The sequence below is a fragment of the Sorghum bicolor genome, chromosome 3, assembly GCF_000003195.3.
Source record: "Sorghum bicolor cultivar BTx623 chromosome 3, Sorghum_bicolor_NCBIv3, whole genome shotgun sequence".
Lineage (NCBI taxonomy): Eukaryota > Viridiplantae > Streptophyta > Magnoliopsida > Poales > Poaceae > Sorghum > Sorghum bicolor.
The window spans coordinates 61915240-61937261 of record NC_012872.2 but is presented as its reverse complement, the minus strand read 5'-3'; the positions used below and the strand labels follow the sequence as shown (position 1 = coordinate 61937261).

The following is a 22022-nucleotide window of genomic DNA, read 5'->3' as shown; positions in this document are numbered from 1 at the left end:
GACAAATTTATTAAGCATAATTAATCTGTCATTAGCATATGTGGGTTACTGTAGCACTTAAGGCTAATCATGGAGTAACTAGGCTTAAAAGATTCGTCTCGCGATTCTTAACTAAATTGTGTAATTAGTTTATTTTTTTATCTACATTTAATGTTCCATGCATGTGTCCAAAGATTCGATGGGATGTATGAAAAAATTTTGGGTAGGAAACTAAACAGGGCCTTAGAGCATCTCCAACAACTCCCTAAAATTTACTTGCTATGTATTGAGTTTTAGCAACTTGGTAAAATGTTTTGCAAGTGAAAAAAATATGTGTCTCCAACAACTCCCTATTCTATACTTGGTAAATCAAAAATAGGCCCACCTAGGACTCGGCCTTGTTTAGCTCCAAAAAATTTTAGTAAATCGACACTGTAGTATTTTCGTTTGTATTTGACAAATATTGTCCAATCATAGACTAACTAGGCTTAAAAGATTCGTCTCGTCAATTCCGACCAAACTGTGCAATTAATTTTTATTTTTATCTATATTTAATACTCCATGCAATTGTCTAAAGATTCGATGTGATGAGAAATCTGAAAAATTTTACAAAATTTTTTAGAAACTAAACAAGGTCCTACTCTGCTGCCACCGAATTAGAACCTGCCGGCCACCGAATCTGCTCCTTCTCACAGTAGCCGAATGCAGCAGCAGCAGCACTTTCACCGATCGGTGACAGGACAGACCTGATCGAGTAGCACTTTCACCGAGCAGCAGCAGCCAAAGCACCGATACAAAGCTCAAGCCGCGCGCGGATGTTTGCGCGCGCGAAGGCCCAGAATAGCAAGTTGGAAAAAATACCAACCTAGTTTAGGGAGTTGTTGGAGAAAGAAAATTGTGATTTTGCCCAAGTTATAAGAATACCAACCTAGTTTAGGGAGTTGTTGGAGATGCTAGTGAAATTTAGAAAGATTCTTGAAGATGCTCGTTGCTCGGGCTCGCCCCCGCGTGTCGCTTTCAGTTTGTTTCTTGTTGTTTTTTTTATGTGTGTGTATGCGCTTTGATTCTAGGTAACCTTTCGTTGCTTTGAGTTATTGGCTTTTTGTTGTTTCATTGATGTTGTCTACTTTCTTTTAATGAAATATGTGCTAAGGCACATTCACGAAAAAAATTCATGTCGCCTTGTATTTTTTTTTCTAGGCAAGGCTCGGTAGCGCTAGCGCCACCCCTCGCCAGTCGCCACAAAAACTTTCTATGCGACGACATTACACCGCGCTCACGGCAGATCGTCACGGTGTTCTATGCTATTTTACTTTCTATGTTGATTAATTGTATGGGCTCGATGGGCCCTTTTATAGGGGCATGCTTGGACCATAGGCCAAGCCCGTGGACTTACATGACATAGCATGAAGGGCTCACCGAGTCGTGTCTTCATATAGACCTAGGCCATGTCGAGTCGTGCCATCCATTTGACTCTAAAACTCAGTGTATCCAAACCAGTTGTAGAGACACAAAGTGACACCATAGATTTTTAGCCACAAGGGCTTGTATCCAAACTATATATATATATAATAATAAATATATTCCTATTTATGTAGTGTAATATTTTGTATAGATTTGTAATCAGTTCAAAATAGATGTCCTTGATAGTTGAGATCTAGGACTATCACACAAGAGTAAAAAAGAATTGAAAATTTGGTCCATCCACGGAAATGCTAGTCCATGTCCATGGATCCATGCGAAAATGCATTAAAAAAAGTGGGCATTTCGCTCTTGCCAGTATAGAGGCATATAAGTGTCTCGTGTTTTTCTCTCGCGGTCTTATATTACCGGTAGTACACTACGTACGTGGAGCCGTCGAGGCGAGGCGGCCCCGCGGCGCGCGCATCGATCGCCATGTGTTCGAGCAGATCGAGGGGGAAATTTCGCCCGGGGCCGCCGCCAGTACAGCTCTGCTCTCGTGCTCGATCGACGACCGCGGTCGCCTTCGCCCTCGCCCTCGCTCCGCTGCGGAGGAATCTTTGCCGGGGGGGACGGGCCTTCGTGGCTGGCGCTTGCTGAAACATGCATCCGCACGTCCGCGAGTTCCGAGGCCATATTTTTTGTGCTCTACGGCGAGGTCTATCTAATTCTAAAAGTGTTTAGCTGTTCCCACCGCTGTAGACGCGTGCCACTACTATAATCCCGGCCAATATTAGACGCGCAAAGCGAAGCAGCGGTTTCAGACTGTCGATGCTTCGATGTTTCTTGTTTCTACTGTACGTAGTAGTAATTCAGTGTGTGTGTGGCTGTACGGGTGCTATCACATGCTGGCACATCCACTGCATGCTAAGATCCCAGTGTAGATTATTAGTTCTCGGAATCTTTCCTACGTTACGTCCCTTTGCTATCGCGTGAAAGTGGCATACTACGGTGGGAGTAGTTATTCGCAAATATGTGAAGGCTGCTCATCATGTCTCAACCAGCTGCATGTAGCTGTAGGGTGTGTGCTCTTGTCGTAGGATGGGCGATCGTATCAGTGCAGGGCATGATTACTGTACCTCGGTCGCTACTAGCTAGATTAGCTTCTGACCTTCTGTGTGTGCCCGACGACGTGCTAGCATTGCAGGCGCCGCGAGTTATTCCGTGGCATGTGGGCTGTGGCCTGTGGGTTGTGCACCTTTGGAGGCCCTCTCACGGTCGAAATCGAGCATCGACAAGACGTGACTACGCCGTCCGGATACCCGGAGCGCGGCCGGGGCCAAAAACAACATCCCGTCAGATCGATCGGCAAAAAGGGGCACGGGCCATGCTTCGAAACGTCAGCTCATGCCCTCCGTCCGGCCTTCTCCGCACGAACAACAACAACAACAACAATGAACACAAGACACAGAAATCGGACGCGTCACGTTGAGCCGATATATTTGCAGTCTCAGGCAGATCATCATACGCCTGTCAGTGGCCGGCGAATCACCGAGCCGCCGTAGACTTTACAGGAGCCAGTCGTTTAACCACTGGCTGACTGCGTATCTCTGATGCTACTGTGCAACACATCACGACACAAGAGTGGAGCGCATGTGCATGGAGACGAAACGGCGAGACCTATGCCTGGCTACGTGCCGGGCCGGGCCGGGCCGGCGTGCGCGACGCGAGGTGTGGGTGGAGAGCACAGAGGCACTGATTAACACACGCACCTGGGCGTGTTCGGCAGTGACAAGACGCGACCAGGTTTGGCAACATTCTAGCCCGACTGGCGCCCTGACGACGGCGTCACGTTCACGTCTTGGCCGATCCATTGATCGGCAGCGCTCGGGACGGGGGATGGGGGCCTCCTGCTCGCTCGCTCGCTCTAGGCCCGGACCGTGCAGTCGTGTTGCGCGGAAACCGGGAACGCGCAGCGCACTAGTGGCACTGGCACCAGGCACCAGGCAGACGCGGGCAGGCGCGCATGGAACTGGAACGCATCCGCCCGTTCTTCCCGACTGCCACTGCCAGAGTCTGAACGATGGCGTACGTCCTCCCGCGCGCGCGGGCGGCGGGCGAGCCACGACCCACGAGCACGGCTCACGGGCCACGGCGCGGCTGCCCGATGCCCCCGATAGAATCAACCAGGCTCGCCGGCCGGCCTGCTGCAGGTCGATGGCGACGTGCAATGCAAATCCCCAACCGCGCCGCGCGCGGACGGCGGCCTCTGCCTGGTTGGTGGCTTGGTGTGATGCGGTTCGCCAACCATCACACACGGATGCGACATGGTCACCAACCGCGCCAGGTCGCCAACGAACGCGCACATGGCTGCTCTCCGAAGTCGGAACGCTCGACTCGAGTCTTTGCCGAAACTAATGTACGGAGTACTAGACAGCAGACCACGCAAGGCAACGTTCCCAGAGCACGCACGACGCCACGACGGGAAGTCTTCCTGTTCCAGGCCCTATCGTAGGAAGGACTATATGCATTTCCGGTAATGGCTGCGGAATACGCCTGGGTTCGAGGTGAGCAGGTTGCCAGTTTGACACTTCATCGGTTTTTTTTTTCTATTCCTTCGTTGAAGCAGAGTCAGACAGAGCGGAGAGCAGTATGTTCTAAGTTGTCAAGAAATAAACTAAGTATTTGTGTGCCAATGATGCCACATGCACTTGGGACACCGAATCATTTCGTCATGGACAACTTTTGTTTATTCATTCAAGAGTTGGCCAAAGCGGCGATTTTGGAATAAAAAGCGGAGTCAAATGCCGGACGGATTGCGGACCGTGTTTGTCAGAAAAGAGTTCTTTTTGTCAGCGTCGAAAAGATGATACAGAACATACAGTAGCTACTAATCCAATACTATATCTAGTGCCACGAAACAAATCCGCGCTTGTCAAAACGTGACGAGCATTCACAGAACGCACCGAGCTCCAAAGTACCCGTTCTGCCGATATAAGTAGCTCATTATACACGAAAGGGGAAAAATATATATACATTAATAACAAGGAGACTAGAGAGACGAGGACGACAAAAGAGGTAATATGTACAGTACACAACAGACCAAGCTCACAAAATTAACATTAGCGAGACTACGAGATATTACCCATCAGAGAGACAGAAGAGACTACAGAACAGAGTCTGCATTAAGCAGTGGTTAGCAGGCCAAGGACGGCAGAGCCAAATGCACGTACGCACGCAACAAAGCACATGCTCAATTCTATTGCCATTACAAAGTTAATCCTATCAACACCACAGCGCCGCCGAGCCGAGGCGACCGTTGGTGACGACGAAGCTCATGGAAAGAGCGTCTCCCGCACGTCGGCGAACGCCGCGAGGATCGCCGGGTAGTGCCTCGGCGAGTTGAGCACGAGGTACGTCTCCAGCAGCCGCTCCGCGCTGTGGTCGTCCCCCTCGCCGCCGTCGTTGCCGTCCCCACCGCCAGCGCCAGCTGGCCACTCGGCGATCATCTCTTGCATGGACTTGCGGAAGTCCTCGTACGGGTCGGCGGATCGCTTCACCACCGCGAACCCGCCGTCCGTCGCGGCGGACGCCGTCGAGCCACGCGGGAGCTCGAAGCTGTACCGGCAGCTCTGCGACGCGCCGCGGCGGCGCGCGGAAGCCGGCGGCGGCGCGCGGCACGGGCCCGAGACGGACGCGCGCGCCCTGGTGGCGGTGGTGGTGTTCTTGCGTGGGCAGTTGTAGAAGTCGGACGAATCGGACGAGAAGCTCCGCGACGAGAAGAGGTTCCTCGAGTCGTCGTCGTACTCGTCGTCGGAGGACGAGCTGCTGACCAGCCGGCGCGACGAGTGCGTCGACAGCCGGCGCGAGGAGGTGTTGTTGGTGTTGGTGTTGGCCCGCTCCTTCCACCTCGCCACGGGCGGCAGCGGCGGCAGGTGGTGCGCCACGAACGGCGAGGACGGCGGGCACTTGCGGCCCTCCCACTCGCCGCCGGTCTCGTGCGGCGTCCCCCCGGCGGCGGCCGTGGACCGGCGCTCCGCCTTCCTAGCGGCGTCCGCGGCGTCGAGCGCGAGGAGGGACGGGTCGGCCGCGTCGACGGAGCGGCGGCCAGCGCAGTCGATGGTGATGTGGACCAGCGGCGCGGGCCGCGGTGCGGAGAGGGACAGGCGGCGGTCGACGATCCCATTCCCACCCCCGGGCTGCTTCTTCCCGCTGCCGCCGAGGCGGGAGTACGACGGGAATGCCAATGGCGGCGGCGGCTTCGCCTCGCCCTCGCTGTCGCGGCGCTTCCTGCCGCCGCCCGCGCGCCGGGAGAACACCGAGAGGATCGCCGCCAGGCGGTGCTTCAGCTTCTTGCGCCCGCCGGTGCCGGCGCCCGAACCGGTGTCCTCCATGGCCTCGCGAAGGTGCATGTACTCTTGCTTGATCCCGCCGGTTGCCTTTCCTCGCCTTTGCCTCTGAGCGTGCGTGCGTGGCGTGGGGTGTTGTGGTCTGTCTGTGGAGAGAAAGGCGGAGGCGTTCGCGGGGCGGGAGTGGGTGTTGGTCTATCGCATTCGTGCCGGGCTAATGCGGCCTCGCGCGCGCGGCTTTAACCGCCCGTGCCGCGAGCTAGGAACAAAAAAACTGCCAGGTCCGCCCGGCCGCCCTGGCCTCCAGGCAGACAGAGACATGGTGTGGTAGGAGGAGTGGGCGACCTGGGGTCGTGGTGGGCGGTGGGCTCTCGCACGTAGTAACGTAAGTGGGGGAGAAGAGATGGCGCCGTTACGGCCGTACGGGGTACGGTCACCACGTCGCGCTCGGCCGCGGCCGCCGGATGCCGTATTCGCTGTAATCCCAGATGCGCTTGCTCGTCTTCCTGGATTTAGCTTATGAACAAGGAATACGTACAAGATCGGTTCGTGCCATGCTAATGTCGCGATGCGTTGCTTGTGCTGCAGCTGCAGTGCGTCGCATTGCATGGGGCCGGGCGTGGGGGGGCGCTCGTGAGCGCCGCGCTGCGTGCACGTGGAACGCTGCGTGTTTTCGCGGGAGTCAGCTGGTTGAAAGGAACCTTTCCGTGAAGGGAGGGAGCAGCTACAGCTTTGTGATCGCAGACTGGCTCAAAACAGAACACAGACACAGGTGCAAGTGCAACAAGTGCAAAGCCAGGCGTTGGGCCGCAACACAGTGCTGTTGGGGTAAAGTAAATACACGGGACTAGGGACTTGTTTAGTTCCAAAATATTTTGCAAAATGTGAATAGTACCAATTTCGTTTGTATTTGATAAATATTGTCCAATCATAGACTAACTAGGCTCAAAAGATTCGTCTCGTCAATTCCGACCAAACTGTGTAATTAGTTTTTATTTTCTTCTATATTTAATACTTCATGCATACGTATAAAGATTCGATGTGACGTGTAATCTGAAAAATTTTGCAAAATTTTTTGGAACCAAACAAGGCCTAGATCGATCATTTGGCTGTGTCTACCGTCTACTATGCTGCTTTCCGTGCGATCAACTGCTCTTTCTGCAAGGCTGCAACTGCCCCCCAAGACCCCCAGTTACTGTGCATGACTACATCGGAGCCGGCGAGTAGCGGGCATTGACTACGGCAACTCCGCTCACCACTCTCCAACTGTACACCACAGCAGCGGCACAACTGTCTACTAGTATACTACAAAAACGTCGTACCTTTACCGTACCAATACGTAAGTAACTGAGGCGTTGAACGAGTCCTTGCCTGCACTGCACACACCAAGCATAAAACAACACCTTGTTAGCGTGCTGTTTCTCCAAGGCATCATCAGTACGCGCTGATTGCATTGTTTAGCGGCGAATGCGTGCTCCAGCTGTGGTTTGGTTTGGCAGGTGAGCTGTTCTCTTTGGATTATACAAGCATCTATCGCGTAGACGGCGCACGGCTTTTTAAGACGTGGCCGTAATACGGACAAGCTTGTGTTTTTTTTAAGAGGAAGACATGGGTGTCAGAACTTTAAACTATAGGTGTAGGACAGATGTACTACTGAAAGCCTATGGTTTCACCAGGATCAACAAAATTACAGCCATGTTTGCCTGTAAATATTATATATGATCAGCATTCTGGCAAACCTGTACCGGTCTACTGGCTATTTTCTCAGGTATATTTTACACAAGACGCTGTATGATAATGATAGAAGGGGATCCCAATAATGTGGCGCTCTCAATACATTCTGTACACAACAAAGCCATTTCTTAACAGGTCAAGTTCATGCACCTCCTGCCATTTGTATGCTGCAGGGTCCAAGGGAGCACATAAGTAACAAACAAAAAAAAGTCAGATTCCCGCTGATGATTAGCTGACACCAGGGTTTATTAATCATTTAACCCCAGAGCATGCACAAACCTATAATCAGAAGGGAACAAGGGGAAAACATTGGGATTGTACGTGTACACAATAGAAAAAACCAGGATCAGCTGATTTTAGCACCTTGTCTGTATTCCCAGAGTGTTGATTGGATAATCATGTATAGGGGTCATATTGGACAGCAAACAGCTCAAAAGGCGGATTAGTTGGTGCAAAGGCCTGATTGCGGAGGTGCCGACTACTCATGCATCAATGAGAGACAGTGCTCTGTATGTTGTTTCGGTTGCTTCGATCCAGTTTAGTTATCATTGCATCTCAATGCTTGAGCCAATAATTCCTAAGCTGAGACATGTGCAGGAGTATCTCATCGCGGCCCTGGTTGGTCACGCTGCTTGTCATGATCCAAGGAGGCGCAGCCTCGAAGTATTCACGGATTAGGCTCTGGAAAGTTTCCACGTTTTCTTCGGGTCTCCTGCCGCCATTCTTCTTCTTCTTGCGTTTGTCACATTTTGTGAACACAAGGGTCATGGGAACCTGAACAGAATGTGGATAAAACATTAAAACTAAACGGTGCCAGATTTATTGCTCAACAACCTATAAATAATCATCACATGGGTAAACAATAATGCATGTTTGATGCTGTTGTGATGGCAAGCACATTTACTAGTTACTATATCTGACTGTACAGAAGTCCATCCATTACTGTATGTTGGTGTCCCCAGGACCATGGCTCATGCCAACATAGGTCGTCCAAAGAGGATTATTTTGCACTAGATTGCAGCAAAACAGAAATGAGAGTAGGCGCAATAATGGTTCGTGGTGAAGGAAGCAAGGACAGAAGAGCATAACTGCATAAGAAGGTGGGGCCGCTAATTGATATTGACTGGGTAGGACAACCGGTCCAGGGTTTGAGAGTTCAGGCCTGGTTGCAAAGGGTGGGGGTGGCTGTGGGCACTGGGGCACTGCAGTATTTACGCGAAGAATGGAACTGGATCTATGCCCAGGACAGGAAAAGGTAAAAAAGGCATGAAGCTAACACCTTTTCAGAACTTTTTAGTACAGTGTACTAGTGTATGTCGGACTGTTACCAGATCTTTTGTTTTTTATTTTGTATAGCCTTATAAATTTTAAAAATGAGGTAGGGGGTCCAGACTCCAGAATTAAGCTGCACGCGGTAGACTTCGTTGGGTTTTGAAAAGGATAGCACAAAATACAAACAGCAGGCTACATCATAAACCCAACGGCAAAATGCAGAAACAGAGAAGGATATTTGTGTGAGCAAATAACTCAGTAACAAATTCTTGGTTTGCTTTGTCCCAGGTCGGCAATATGCCTTCCAAGTTCTAACTCGAACCTCTAGGAAGATTGCTGCTGCTTAAATTCTAATACAGTGCCATATTTGTTCTATCAGACAAGTATACATCTTTCATTGTGATGGGTAAATAAATCAGTCAACCATAGTTTATTTTCACTAAAAAGAACAGATAGCATCCATACACATTGTGTGTCAAAGCTAAAATGATTGTAAACAAATCTGGTTCAGCTTATTGCTAGAATCATGTGCGCACAAGATTTTCAACTTAGCGAACTGGCATATTTCAGCCTTTAGACTTTCAGCAGCATTATTTTCTATTGCTGAGATCAACTAGATTATCTACTAACAATATCAAAGAGCACTCCTAACACATATGGCATATGGATGAAAGAATGATGGTTAATTACTGCATAAATGGGAGTTCAGTCGTTTCAGAAGTATGCTTACCTTGTTTTGACCAAGCCAACTAGCATAGTCAAGATCAATCTTCTTGGCAGGTATACTTGCATCTATAAGGAGAAAAACAGATACCAAATTCTCCCTACTGAGAAAGTAATTTCTAGTAAATTCATCCCAATTGGTACGAGCTTCCTGTGGTGCAGAAGCATATCTGTTCAATAAAAGCTCTTGTTAATGCAAGAAAATGGATAATATTTCGAGTATATCCTCCAACTAATGGGATGCAAATTTATTTTCTATATTTGTGAATTCATGTCTCACTGCTATACATATGACAAATAACAGGTAGTCTGATTGATTTGCCAAAAGAAAAATCGAAGATCATGTAGCTACGAAGAGTTTTCCAGATATAGATCGAAGTAGAATACATAAAAATATTAGGCACAGACATTCCCAGTCAATATTGAGTGTTTAAAACAAACGTTTGAACTCACATACACCAATTTCATGACATGGTGTTTTTCACATTTAGATTGAACTATCAAACTGTATCTCATTAATGCATATACTACCGATGCAAGATGCTTCATAAGCTTATCAAATGAAAAACTCTTTCTTACATTCTTACTAGTTTCTTGGACAGACCATGCATTGGCCTTTATTGCCAGATCTATTCCAGTAATATTTGCAGTAGCAAGGCTCTGCCCTCCCCCTCTATTTCTCCAAGAGATGGAAGGGAGATTTTTTTTTTGTGAAATAAATAAATAATAAGATAAAAAAAGTCAAAAAGGGTTTGATTAGGATTGTTTAAGCAATTTCTGTAATTGTTAACCGCTTGCCAATTGATTGTGACTTGTTTTAGAGGATTAAACATGTAACATTATAAGGCACCTCATCCATTTATTTGTGAAGAATATTTTCAACAAGAAAATATAAAAATGTTCATCTACATGATTTTTTTTTTTGGAAAACTACTAGTAAAACTAAAAGTCTGCTGGTCAGTAGTTTACCCATAACCAGGCAAGTCGACAAGATACCAGCTGTCATTTACTTTGAAATGATTGATACATTGGGTCTTCCCTGCAATAATGAAAATAACCAACAAAATTAACGAAATGAAACAAGCTTCTCTGTACAGTTACTACTGTTACCTATATTAACTTCCTGCTCTACAGATGCAGTATATCTCCAAAGTGTAAAACTAAAGGTGCACAAATGATCAAAGCGGATCAGAAGAACTGAAGAAGACTAGATTGTGAATTTCCAGAGATATTTTCTAGAGATAAAATTGATGCCAGAGCACAATTTAATGGATTTTACAGATAATTAGTTATAATCCCTAACCAGACAGTTTTATATTCTCACATGTGACAATAGCTCTTAGAAGTAAGAAGCTGGGGAGAAGTAATTTCAAATGCTAGCTCCATGTGATGGTAGCTCTTAAATAAAAAAACTAAATGTGTGAACAGAGTACCCAAGAGCTTCCAAAAGATAAGCATTACACCAAAAAATGGTATTTATATTTCAGATAAATCCAGGACAACACATATGACCATGGTGAACCAAAGGGAGTTCAGCTTAAGAGCAACTCCAAGAGCCTCTCTAAAATTGAATCTCTATATCTCTATTTGGAGAGTCATCCCATGAATATTCTCTATGTATATCTCGTGTCTCCAACGGACTCTATAAGTTCCGTTCTCTATACTCCAATGGCTTACCATAATTTTCCTTGTGTGCAAAAGTCATGATAGAACTGCCATATATTGAATTTAGAGAACGATTACTCCATTTTCTCACTTCACTTTTTTGTTTGGTTTGTCGAATGGAATGAGTTGATCCATGACTAGCTCATCCCTCACAAGCTAATACTTAGTATAAGCATGATGAATAGAGTCATTTCACCAAATCTGAGGGATGGACTCATGATGCACCATCTCATCTAGGATGGGCTGATTCCTCAAACCAAACACCTCAATTCCAACTGCAGGAGCAACGTGCTATCTCAATTTCACAAAACAGCGGTTCCTTCAAACACAACTGCGCGAATGTGCAGATTCTCCTGACCTTTCACGATTTCACCAACTCTGACAGTAGCTACAGAGTTAACGAAACCGACGCACTATCAGCTTCAGATTCACTTCCTCAACAAGTAGGACCTCTGTTATAACCACTAATAATCACTAAATCCTAAACTCGATGACTCTGCAGAGAGAACCGAACAAGGCAATGACCTAGGCAAAGCAAAACCTACCAGGCTTCTTGGAGGTGAGTGCAAGGCGCTTGCGGCGGACAAGCGAGTTGAGCAGCGACGATTTGCCGACGTTCGACCGGCCAACGAGTGCGAACTCCGGTAGGCCGTCCCGAGGGCAGTCATCGGGACGCACGCTGCTCTTCACAAAATCTGCGTTGACCACCTGTGCGTCACCGCGCGCGTATGGGCCCAGCACGATGTTGGAGCCCTTAAGGACCCGTGCGCTCACGGCGTCCTGGTCCCCCGCATCCACGGTTGCCCCGGGCGGCACGAAGAGGCGGTCGAGCGGGAGCTGGACCTGCACCTTCCCCTGGGGCGCCCCTTCGTCGTCGGACTGGTCGACGGTCTGCGGTGCCGCGAGGTGGGACAGCGCGGAGAAGCGCGGCGAGAGAGAGAGACGGAGCGGCAAACGGGAGGGGCGGAGGAGTGTGGATGTGTGGGTGGAAGGAACGAGTAGGCGAGGGAGGAGGCGGTGGTGGAGGAGCATGGCCGCCGGCGGCGGTCGGGGGTTTTGTGTTTTTTGAGGCGAGGAGAAGTGTGCGGCGGGGTTTGGACTTTGGAGGAGAGTGGACAGTGGAGTGAAGGACCTGCGAAGTAGATTGGGTGGGACCAGAACGGAGATTGCTGGACGTGAGCCGTCCGATTGAAAAACACTAGACAATTGGATCTGACCTCATTCGTTCGCTGATAAACCATGTTCACTAATTTATTATTGTAATTTGTAATAAAAAAAAACACTGCTGAGTGGCTGACAGTAGATGAACTCAAGCTACTCCACTTCACATTAGATGCCAACTCCGATTTTCTTTTTTTATTGCAAAAAGCTAATGTATTCTAAAATATATTTCATAGAATATGTGCTGAAAGTTCAAGTTGTACAAAGTTGACCACCATGATAGGTAACGGTACAAGCTTGCACATTATATATTGATAGCATATGTTTATATGGAATCTACTGAGCTTATCAGCTAAATTAGATTCAGCAATATTTTTCTCTCATAACAAATCAGCGAACAATACTTTCTGTCGTAACTTTTCGGCAAGCAAACCACAGGTACACCAGCTTACTGAACTACCACCAGTACAATGTAGTGTGTTCTCTCGGTTTATACAAAATATATATCGGATGTCAATAAAACATAGTTATAGTTATTCATATAAAAGACGTTACATAGATTCCTCAAAGGAACGAACATCTGGAACATAGCATACATAGCAACTTAAAGTGCTTACAAAGAACCGAGTAGCATTATGTTTGTCAGGTTGACATTACCACATCTGGCAGTATTGCTTATTTCTTGAAACAAACGAGTATGAACCTGCAGGTTACAAGAACTTCCTCGGTGGTCTTCCTGCATCCTCATCTTGCATGTGCTGCAACACATAAACTTTCAAAAGTAAAAATCAAATAGAGTTTAGCCTAATTTCAGCCGGTTATCTTTAACTAATGTTATATCAAGTAAAACATCTTTCAAGCATTTGCATCTATGACAAATCAGTGTTGTAATGATGCATGTAAAAATGTAAATCCAGCACAACGATACTTCACCTTAAGGACTTATTTGGATGCACTCGAATTGAAATCAATCTATGTGTGTTGAAGTGGATTGGAGTGAAAAATGTGGATTGAGGTAAATACAAGCGCATACAAACAAAGTACATTTTCCATGTTATGCAAGATTACAATAACAGAGAGAGATAGCATGTTCATAAGCAACACCTGAAGTGAATATGAGAATGTGCAATTGTTGCTTATTGGCAACTGTGCTGTAGATTGTTTTCAGCTACAAATTAACGATGTTGGTGCTGTTTTGTTTTGAAGCAACATGTCATATTGTTGTGCAATTTAACAAAAGTAAACTAAGACAAAAAAACACAATAAGGCAATAAAAGGCTTATAATAGTCCAGTCCTCTTTCCAAGGGGAGCAAACAGGGATAAGGAATACCCCATCACCCCTCCACTAATACAGAGTTGTGAGTTTGTGAAAAGCTGGATGAAAACTAAGAGTGACATCCCCCTTAACCCATCGTAATCAACATGATTGAACAACTTTTGTGGATTGAACATTACTACACAAAAGTTATACTATGAATTCACAAGCTAGGTGGGACACATTTGGTGTAATACTTGGGCCAGATGCTCAAAGTGTTACAATGTTCTCCATCACTCCAGCGCAATGTTTGTTTTAAGACTCCAGGATAATGCTATATATGAGGATATGGTTGTTTCTTGATGCTGAACTGCTGGCATGGAATGTCTGAGATGCTTTGTGTGTGTGTGTGTGGGTGGGTGGGTGGGGGGGGGGGTGTTAATTTCAAATTCTGGCTGATATCACTCATATCATGAACTATTTCATATTTAAACTGAGAAACAAGATGGACTTGCACAACAATGATAGAGCATGCTCTAAAGAGAAAAATAATCTGAGGATCAAAGTGGGCAAGGAAATCAACCTTATGCGGTTATACTAGCTGGGCAATCAAACAATATCAATTGCGACTGCAGAAAATACTTTTGGGGGAATAATAGATGCATTAATGAATGGTAGTTCAAGTACATATATAGACATGAGCACAACACCCTCAAGTACACAGTAATCTACTATCTCGCATGCATATACACATCAGCTAACACACCCCAACAGGCTGAACAGGGAAATGCACCAAACCACCAACCAGTGGCGGTAACACCAAGCAGTAGCATTCTACACCCTCCGATCAGTGGCAGTCCAACAATCGCTCGTCGGGATCACCGCGGCTATAATTTCAATAATAATTTGATCTCCTCCACTCCCAGCACCCCTGTGTCGCTCCCATCCTTTCTCAAAATGGATGGGAATGGTTCAGGTGTGGCCGCATGGGTTTCCTACTAGCTTGTAGGTATCTCAGGCTTGTGCAACACCATGGACGCCTCCTGTTCCACATACGCTCACTGCAGCCTACCTGGCGCTGCTGGTTTTCCACACCCAGTTTCTCACACCAGCTAGCATGCAGCACTGTTCCAGTATTGTGGTCTTCCCACACAACAGAAGCAGCCTGCAGCGTTCTGGCATCCGATGATGAGTGGTTCTTGGGATCAACAGTCCCTTGCAAACGCCTTCTACACCATGAGTCCATGACATTGACTTGGCCCTGTCCACTGGGTGAGTAGTACATGGACTCGGGTGCTTCCTCGCACATGTCGTTAGATGCTGGTATACTCTCTTTTTCTTGCTCACATTTACCTTCCACTCATTCATCCATCATCCATCATTGTAGATAATGGGTCTATGCTTCCAGTTACTTCTACCAGCTTGTTCTTTTGCTACCGTGCGTGGTCCCCTTTTCGTTCAAATGTTTTGGACTTTTGGTTACTCCAAACATAATTAGAATCCTATTTCTATTTATCATTTCAGGCCACCAAATAATTGCTCCATTAAGTTTGACTGCTTTGGTCTTTCTGTGAAGGATCTTCGCACACAGAGCATGATTGCCAGGTGCAATAGAACCTGAGAACTGTGCCCCTTCAGTTGTGCCTAGGCTGTTGCTGCTACCACACCCAACACTTTGGCATTGTCAACTTGGTTCGCTCATGAAGCCATTGCAAAGATTATTAATTCTAGTGCCATGCTATGTAACACAAGTACTAGTAGCAATGAACCTCAGAGTCATGCTTGTCAGCTTAGCCCCCACGTGCAGTTCCCGTTTAGTTCATCGCATTCTCAAGCTCTCAATAGTTTTGAGCAAGAGTCAGTGAAGGGAGGAACGCCGAGGAAGATCAGGTTGCATTGCAACAGAAAAAAAAAACACATTCCAAACCAGCAATACTGGAGCATGGCAGATGGTTAACAGGAATAGAAGATGGGAGAGAAAACCAGTGACACATGAACAGGTGACCAGGGAACTGACCCCGTGATGGCGATTGCGCTGGGGCAACATTGGCTAGGGTATGTGGAATCACAAAGATCGAAGAATCAAACCATCTCGTGATACCATGAAATAAGATAGTTTTGGGGGATAATATATGCATTAGTCGATGGTAGTTCAAGCACACACACAGCTTGTATACGTAAATGTACCTCTCCTATCTCACGTACAGGTATATGGCAACACAACAGTTAACGGCAACACTGATGATGCTAAAACATGAAACAACAAGATTTTTTTTTTTCTTATTCTGTGTCCCAGAGACCAGTAGACAGTAATCACCAACTTTTCTTACTGACCAGGGGAAGTAAGTATTCTCTACTTGGATTACGGCTGAGACTGTGATACATATGAAATTGAAAATAAATCTTTCATGCCCTTGAGAAGGTTCAGGACTGGCTAAACACGGGTGCAGTGTCATAATACCATCAACAATATTTAACAATTCACAATTCTATTCGAGAAAAATTATACATATATGTATAAGAACCAGACGGTTTAATGCTACAATGCTTTCACCTTCTAAGCAAGAAGCCAACAAATTAGTACCAATATCAGGATGGGCTCGACTCTCTCAACCTGATTTGAGGACCATTCTCATTCTCACCCGCAAAAGGATTCTAGTTTCACAATTCAATTTGGATGAAAGCTTTTTTCAAAAAAGGAACTAAATCATTCCACCACAACGAATGCGTCTTATCTACAGCGAGAGCCCGATCTGAATCTAGGTGAGCCACCCTAACAGCAAAGGAAAAGGATTCATGAGAGGGGAACGAAACGTGCGTACGAAATCGCGGACGATGCCCTTGTAGACGAGGATGGGGACGGCGAGGCCGAAGAGGCCGACGACGGCGAGGCTGCGGCGCGTCCAGCGGAAATTGAACTCGAGGTTCTCCCGGCCGGCGTTCCACTCCTCGATCCACTTGTTCTTGTGCACCTCCATCCCGCCACCCATCTTCTCCTCCTCCCTTTCTCCCCCCGGATCGCGCTGCTCGTCGGCGACGGGTGGATAGCCCTATGCAGCGGCGGCGAATCTGGTGGTGCGAGTGTCAGAGTGTGCGGCCGTGCAAGGTACTACCAGCCTACTCGGTTTTTCAAAATAGACCCCCGAATGTTCCGTTATTATTTTTATTCATTTTCAATTAGTAGCAGTTTATCGAGGGCTTGAGAAATTACGTTGAGCACCTCAATAAATGTAGTAATCGCATCTTACTATCGCGCTCATCCGAGGCCGATCACGAGCTGCATCCAGCGGATCAGCCTATTCCTTCCTCTCTCTCTCTCTCTCTCTCTCCCCCCCCCCCCCCCCCCCCCCCCCTGACTCCCTCTCAGTTGACAAGAGCCGGAGATGGCATCTGGCGCGGCGGGGAAGGGAAAGGCCCTGGCGGACGGGGCGGAGTCAGCGGCGGAGAGCGCGGCGCGGCGGGCGCGGGAGTGGAGCACGTGGGCGATGAAGAAGGCCAAGGTGGCGGCCCACTACGGCTTCATTCCCCTCGTCATCCTCATCGGCATGAACTCCGAGCCCAAGCCGCGCCTCGCCCAGCTCCTTTCCCCCATCTAAGGGCAGGCTGGCTCGATTGATTCCCCGTCGGTTGCTCCTCGCTCCGGTCCGCGCCGCGAGCGCATTGGATTCCTAACGCATTTCTTGCTACGTATGTATTTATATTTATTTACTATTTTCTTTCCGTTTGATCGAATATAATTGGATCTCAAATTTTCCTGTACCAGAGTTTGGGATTTGGGATAAAGGGGCTTTGAACCAAACATCAGAAATTACTTGGACAATCTCCCAAGTTCAGTTCGTCCATAGTTGTGCTGTGGGTATTACATTGTAGTTATAGGTTATGTACAATGTACTTCAGTACTTATGTTTTTGCTTCCGGCCCATTGGGAGCTTTAAAGACTGCATTGATCTAAGGCATTTTACTCCACACTTATACCTCAGGCATAGTATTTGGGAACTGGGAAGATCAAAATTTCATTTTCCCCCTGTATTTCCGCAGCTTGTGCATACTGCATGTACTGTAGCTATCAGTGCAGTAATATTTGTCACCCACTTGATTCCGTGTTGACATTAGCCCGTTCGTTTGTCTGAAAAATAGTATTATTTGCTGATTTACACTGTAGCTGATAAATTTGACAAGTTCAAGCGAACATGATTGTAGATGCCTCTGTTTGCAGTGAGAGTTTAAAACTTTACTGATACCTGTTTGTTTGTCTGCAAACACATGACTCAAAGTATTATTTGCTGATTTGTTGAGAGATAAAAACATTGTTAAATAGCTGCAGATTTGACAAGCTAGCGAACAGGATTGTAGATGCCTCTGTTTGCAGTTAGAGTTTAAAACTTTACCGAGGGTTTCTAGCCATGGAGGCAAACAAAGATCTTGTCTGCTCTATGGAGGGTTCTCACTTGTCAGGTTGCCCTCGTATGTAGGAGATGGTTTGTTCGGATGGAAACATTTTCACTGTCTTGCAAGACTGATGTATGATGAGAGATTGAGAATCGTTTGGTGTGAAACTCGTACATTTCAAGCATCCCCAGTCCCCACGCTCTTCTGAAAACTGAGAATCTCTTCATCCCCTCTCTCCCTCCGGGGTCTTAGGATTGTCTTCTCTTTTTTGCTTTGTGCTTGCTAGCAACACAGTTATTCCGAACTTAAATTTGTACAAGCAGAGTGAGCAAAATGGTTTCTATGAATGACCACTCAAACGGTTCTGTCGCACATTGACACATTGTTTGCAGTGTTGCGGTAAGGCAGGATGGTAAACCATTGCCGCTCTAATGCGTGCACGTCTCTTGCGCCTGGAAAAATGCAGCACTACTACTCACTGAACAGTGAGTCATATCAGCGGACGGCGGTGAACATCAGACGACGAACGAAAACTCAAAGACACGGCTGCGGCCGGCAGGCGATGGCCGATGCTGCACCGATGGTCGTTGTCGTAGTATGGTTGTATGCCCATACGACTCTCTTAACTGACGCAACACATATCTGTTTGTATCGTGATGTGTGGTTCATCTCTCCCTCTCCCTCTAAACACAGTTCTTCCTCAGACGATGTCCAGTCTATCCGCTGTCAGCCTCCACTGCCGCCTTGGCCATCAGCTACCATCCACCACATGTTGTGCTACCCCAAGTTCCCGGAATGAGATCCTCTAACTTCACACGGAATGACTGCACCTGCAGTCAGCACAATCTGTGCCGTCGGTTAAGATCGGACGCCTCCACGCATTTACCAATATTTTATACGATCATGGCCTGCTGGTCCAGCCCATCCTCTCCCCAGCTCGTCGAGATGCAACAGCCCCAGCGTGGTCGAGTCGCAGACTAGCGCCGTACGCCGCCGGCCGCTCCCACGCGCCGTGCCGCGCCGCTGGCCGTCATGCGCCACACCGCCGCTCGTCGTTGAGTATTCGCTTCCATGATCCACGAAGCCGTCCATGGCTAAGTGCTCTCCTCTGATCTGCACCGTTCTTCCCCTCCGACTGCTCGGCACAGCTATATACAAGACGACGTTTTCGTCCCCAATGAGCTCCTGCGGTCTATGAACCTGTCAACCAAGCACAAGATCGTGGATCTCAAGGTCCGGATCGAGGCCTCCGTCGTCATCAGGCACAGGAAGATCTGTCACAAGCTCTCTCATGGGGCCATGTTGGCGTTAGCTTGGAGAAGCGAGAGGAGTTCGAAGAACGGGCACAGACTGTGTCCTGCTCATCCTCAAGCACAAATTCCCCGACATTAGCATGATCCAGTGATGGCAAACAAATTACAAGAATACTGATGCAATCTAAACAAACATGGAGAGGTGGAATGCACACTTGCGAACATGTGTCTGTCAAATAAACGCAAGCAGCAGCTGATCTCCTCAATCTTGCGCTCATGGAAAGCTGATCGCCAACTCCGATGCCTTGGGAACCCTCGCTCGCGGGAAAATAAGATGGAACTCGCGCCAAAAGGAAAATGACCCCGCGCCAAAAAAAAAGGAGCCATGGACTTGTTCGTGGGCTAAGGTCCAGATAGTAGATGTCTGACCTTCAAGCTTGAAGAGACACCCTTCAATCTTCAACGAACGGCACAGATTGCGTGACTGCAGGTGCAGTCGAGGAGCCCGACGTTAGACGATCTCATTCCAAGTTCCCACCCCTTCCCTTTCCCTAAAAAACTCCAACCTACCTCCTAAACAAGTCCCTATTTTAAATCTAGAGATTTGATTCAAAAAATCAACTCTAACCCACCTGCTTCCATTTTTCATGCCCTCCTAAATTATAGTTTCAACCCCTTACATCTAGAACCTCCTATCCTACTTGTTTAGGAGGTGGGTTGGAGTTGGGTTTTAATTTGAGATATAAATAAAAATTTAAGAGCTTAATTTAGGGACTTGAGCCTTGCCCTTGGCCGCCCCCCACACCCGACCCCGTCCACCGATTATCTTCCCTGCTCGCTCTGCGGCAGCACCGTGCGCCTTGCTCACCATCGATCGAACCACGACCTCCATTGCCTGGCTGACCGCCGCCCCCCTGCTCCTAATAACTAGAGCCAAAGCAAGAAGAAACACCCCTGCCAGATGACGTGTCCGTGTTTTGGCACCAGTCGCGGCGCAATGCGCGCTCCGTAAGGATTTGGCAAGCCGGCAGATACTGTCAGTACCGATGATATACCTACGCGCGCGTCGGCCGGCATCCTTTCGCCGTTCGCGTCCCGGCCCTTCGGCTCGCCTGCCGTCTCGTGCCGGCCCAGTGTCTTAAATTCCTTTTTTTTAGAAAAAAAAATAAACTCGTGCCGGCCCGGGCCCTCCGTCCGTGTGGTGGGCCGGTGGCTCGGCGCTTCCCGCGCCCGCAACGAAGCCTGACCAACCCAACCCGCGGCATCCACGCGTCCCTCCCCCTCATATACCGCCGCGCCCCTTGCCTCCTCCGCTTCGCCCGCCCGCCCGCCCGCCCGTTGCCGTAGCTTCCGTCCGGAACGGCCGCGGGCCGACACGCACCCGCTGGCCTGACCCGCTCCGGCACATGCGGCGAGACGCCGTCGCCGCCGCGCCCACGGCGGCCGGCGCCTCGCCGCCGATCCCCCTCCCGATGGATGCTCTGGTCATCGATATCGAGGGGGCGCCGCCTTTACCTGCGGAGGCGGCCCCCGGGCTGGGGTGCCGGATCTGCCACCTCGGCCCCGAGGACGACGAGTCGGCGGTGCCAGGTTCCGAGGTGATACGTCTAGGCTGCGGCTGCAAGGACGAGCTCGGCGCCGCGCACCGGCAATGTGCCGAGGCGTGGTTTAGGATCAAGGGCGATAGGTATCCCCTCGCTCCATCCTGCGCTGGATCATCTGGATCCTGTTGCAAGCTTTCTTTGATATATATGTGCAGTGATCTGGGGATGGGATGCGGGGTAGGTGTTTGCGCTAATTCCGTAGCCAGCCAGTGCTGCAAGCCTGTAACGAGGTACAGGGCCTGTAGTGGCGTTGTGACTGCACATACGGTGAATGGTGATGACTTAACTCGTAAGGGAGTATTTTGATGTGAATAGTTGTAGGGTCATACAAGTTTCTCAGGAAAACTCTAGAATTCCCATGGGGCCGCTGGAACAATGCAGTTATTTTACTGCACCTACACCAATACTAGCATGCCTTTGGCTGGATCGACTATTTATTTATATCTGAAGCCGCAGCCCCGCAGGTTCAATTGTTGAACATCCAATTATACTCATTGAAGCAAAAACATTGATTACCTGATAAGGTCTCCTTTTTTTTGGGTGAGAAATGATGGCGTAGATGAAGCAAAGAACTATATTCGTGTACTTTGGTTGCTGGGCTTGTACTTTTCAGTTTTTTGTATCGGTGATCTGTGACTGCTTTAAGGCTTTATGTCACTCTCATGTGCAAGCTGCTTGCTTTTTCACACACACTGTTTACTGTTATAAAACCAACTGATTCACCAAAGTTTCGTAGTTTGCAGCTAGCGGCACTTCGCTTTATTTATCATCTTTATTCTTTCAGTCTCATATTGATCTCTCGTTAGATCTCTGGAACTTGTGTCAAGTGACCAAGAATTTTAAACCTTCTGTTTCCTTGCAGGCGCTGTGAAATATGTGGTTCAGATGCCAAAAACATTATTGGGTTAGAAGTGAAAAAATTCATGGAGCAGTGGCATGGCCGAAGAGTGGCACACACCCAAACTACTGAGGAGAGAGAAAGTAATTGTTGTTGGAGACAGCAGCCCTTATGTAATTTCTTGTTAGCAAGCTTACTGATTGTTTTCATGCTGCCCTGGTTTCTCCGTGTAAATTTGTTTTGATTTTGATGCCACTATTGGGCCATGTGGATACACAGCTTGTTAGCTCGGCAACCATCCTAAGGATGGATTGTGTAGATATCCATAGGCACAACCACAGCACAGCTCCTGAAATATATATTTTTATAGAAATTCTCTTTTGATATGCTTACGTTTT

At 48.0% G+C, this 22022-nt stretch overlaps 5 protein-coding genes across 5 annotated transcripts; 2 read left to right on the top strand and 3 right to left on the bottom strand.

Annotated features, from left to right (window-relative positions):
* LOC8062132 (transcription repressor OFP1) lies at positions 4489-6089 on the bottom strand. Its single transcript, XM_002456255.2, has one exon. The coding sequence runs from the start codon at positions 5790-5792 to the stop codon at positions 4716-4718; it is 1077 nt and encodes a 358-aa protein (XP_002456300.1). The 5' UTR covers positions 5793-6089; the 3' UTR covers positions 4489-4715.
* Positions 7525-12297, bottom strand: LOC8062131 (GTP-binding protein At2g22870). The gene is made up of 4 exons (XM_002456254.2): positions 11669-12297; positions 10428-10497; positions 9466-9628; positions 7525-8237 (listed from the first exon to the last, which is right to left on the bottom strand). Exons 1-4 carry the CDS (start codon positions 12153-12155, stop codon positions 8019-8021), a joined length of 939 nt encoding a protein of 312 aa, XP_002456299.1. The 5' UTR covers positions 12156-12297; the 3' UTR covers positions 7525-8018.
* Positions 12702-16687, bottom strand: LOC8075536. Its single transcript, XM_002456253.2, has 2 exons — positions 16363-16687; positions 12702-13042 (listed from the first exon to the last, which is right to left on the bottom strand). Exons 1-2 carry the CDS (start codon positions 16528-16530, stop codon positions 12995-12997), a joined length of 216 nt encoding a protein of 71 aa, XP_002456298.1. The 5' UTR covers positions 16531-16687; the 3' UTR covers positions 12702-12994.
* On the top strand, positions 16875-17627 carry LOC8075535 (mitochondrial import receptor subunit TOM7-1). The gene is made up of 2 exons (XM_002458403.2): positions 16875-17227; positions 17304-17627. The coding sequence occupies exon 1, from the start codon at positions 16924-16926 to the stop codon at positions 17134-17136; it is 213 nt and encodes a 70-aa protein (XP_002458448.2). The 5' UTR covers positions 16875-16923; the 3' UTR covers positions 17137-17227; positions 17304-17627.
* Positions 20574-22022, top strand: LOC8075534. Its single transcript, XM_002458402.2, has 2 exons — positions 20574-20869; positions 21649-22022. The coding sequence occupies exons 1-2, from the start codon at positions 20589-20591 to the stop codon at positions 21866-21868; spliced, it is 501 nt and encodes a 166-aa protein (XP_002458447.1). The 5' UTR covers positions 20574-20588; the 3' UTR covers positions 21869-22022.

What these genes read in the sequence shown, in the direction of transcription:
- LOC8062131 (XM_002456254.2), bottom strand. Translation starts at nt 12,155, where the DNA reads ATGCTCCTCCACCACCGCCTCCTCCCTCGCCTACTCGTTCCTTCCACC. An exon ending in ACTCACCTCCAAGAAGCCTG is followed by an intron (nt 10,498 to 11,668) that starts GTAGGTTTTGCT and finishes TCATTATTGCAG; the next exon opens with GGAAGACCCAATGTATCAAT. An exon ending in GTTGGCTTGGTCAAAACAAG is followed by an intron (nt 8,238 to 9,465) that starts GTAAGCATACTT and finishes CATTCTGTTCAG; the next exon opens with GTTCCCATGACCCTTGTGTT.
- LOC8075535 (XM_002458403.2), top strand. Translation starts at nt 16,924, where the DNA reads ATGGCATCTGGCGCGGCGGGGAAGGGAAAGGCCCTGGCGGACGGGGCG.
- LOC8075536 (XM_002456253.2), bottom strand. Translation starts at nt 16,530, where the DNA reads ATGGGTGGCGGGATGGAGGTGCACAAGAACAAGTGGATCGAGGAGTGG. An exon ending in AGGGCATCGTCCGCGATTTC is followed by an intron (nt 13,043 to 16,362) that starts GTACGCACGTTT and finishes TATGTGTTGCAG; the next exon opens with CACATGCAAGATGAGGATGC.
- LOC8075534 (XM_002458402.2), top strand. Translation starts at nt 20,589, where the DNA reads ATGCGGCGAGACGCCGTCGCCGCCGCGCCCACGGCGGCCGGCGCCTCG. An exon ending in TTTAGGATCAAGGGCGATAG is followed by an intron (nt 20,870 to 21,648) that starts GTATCCCCTCGC and finishes GTTTCCTTGCAG; the next exon opens with GCGCTGTGAAATATGTGGTT.
- LOC8062132 (XM_002456255.2), bottom strand. Translation starts at nt 5,792, where the DNA reads ATGCACCTTCGCGAGGCCATGGAGGACACCGGTTCGGGCGCCGGCACC.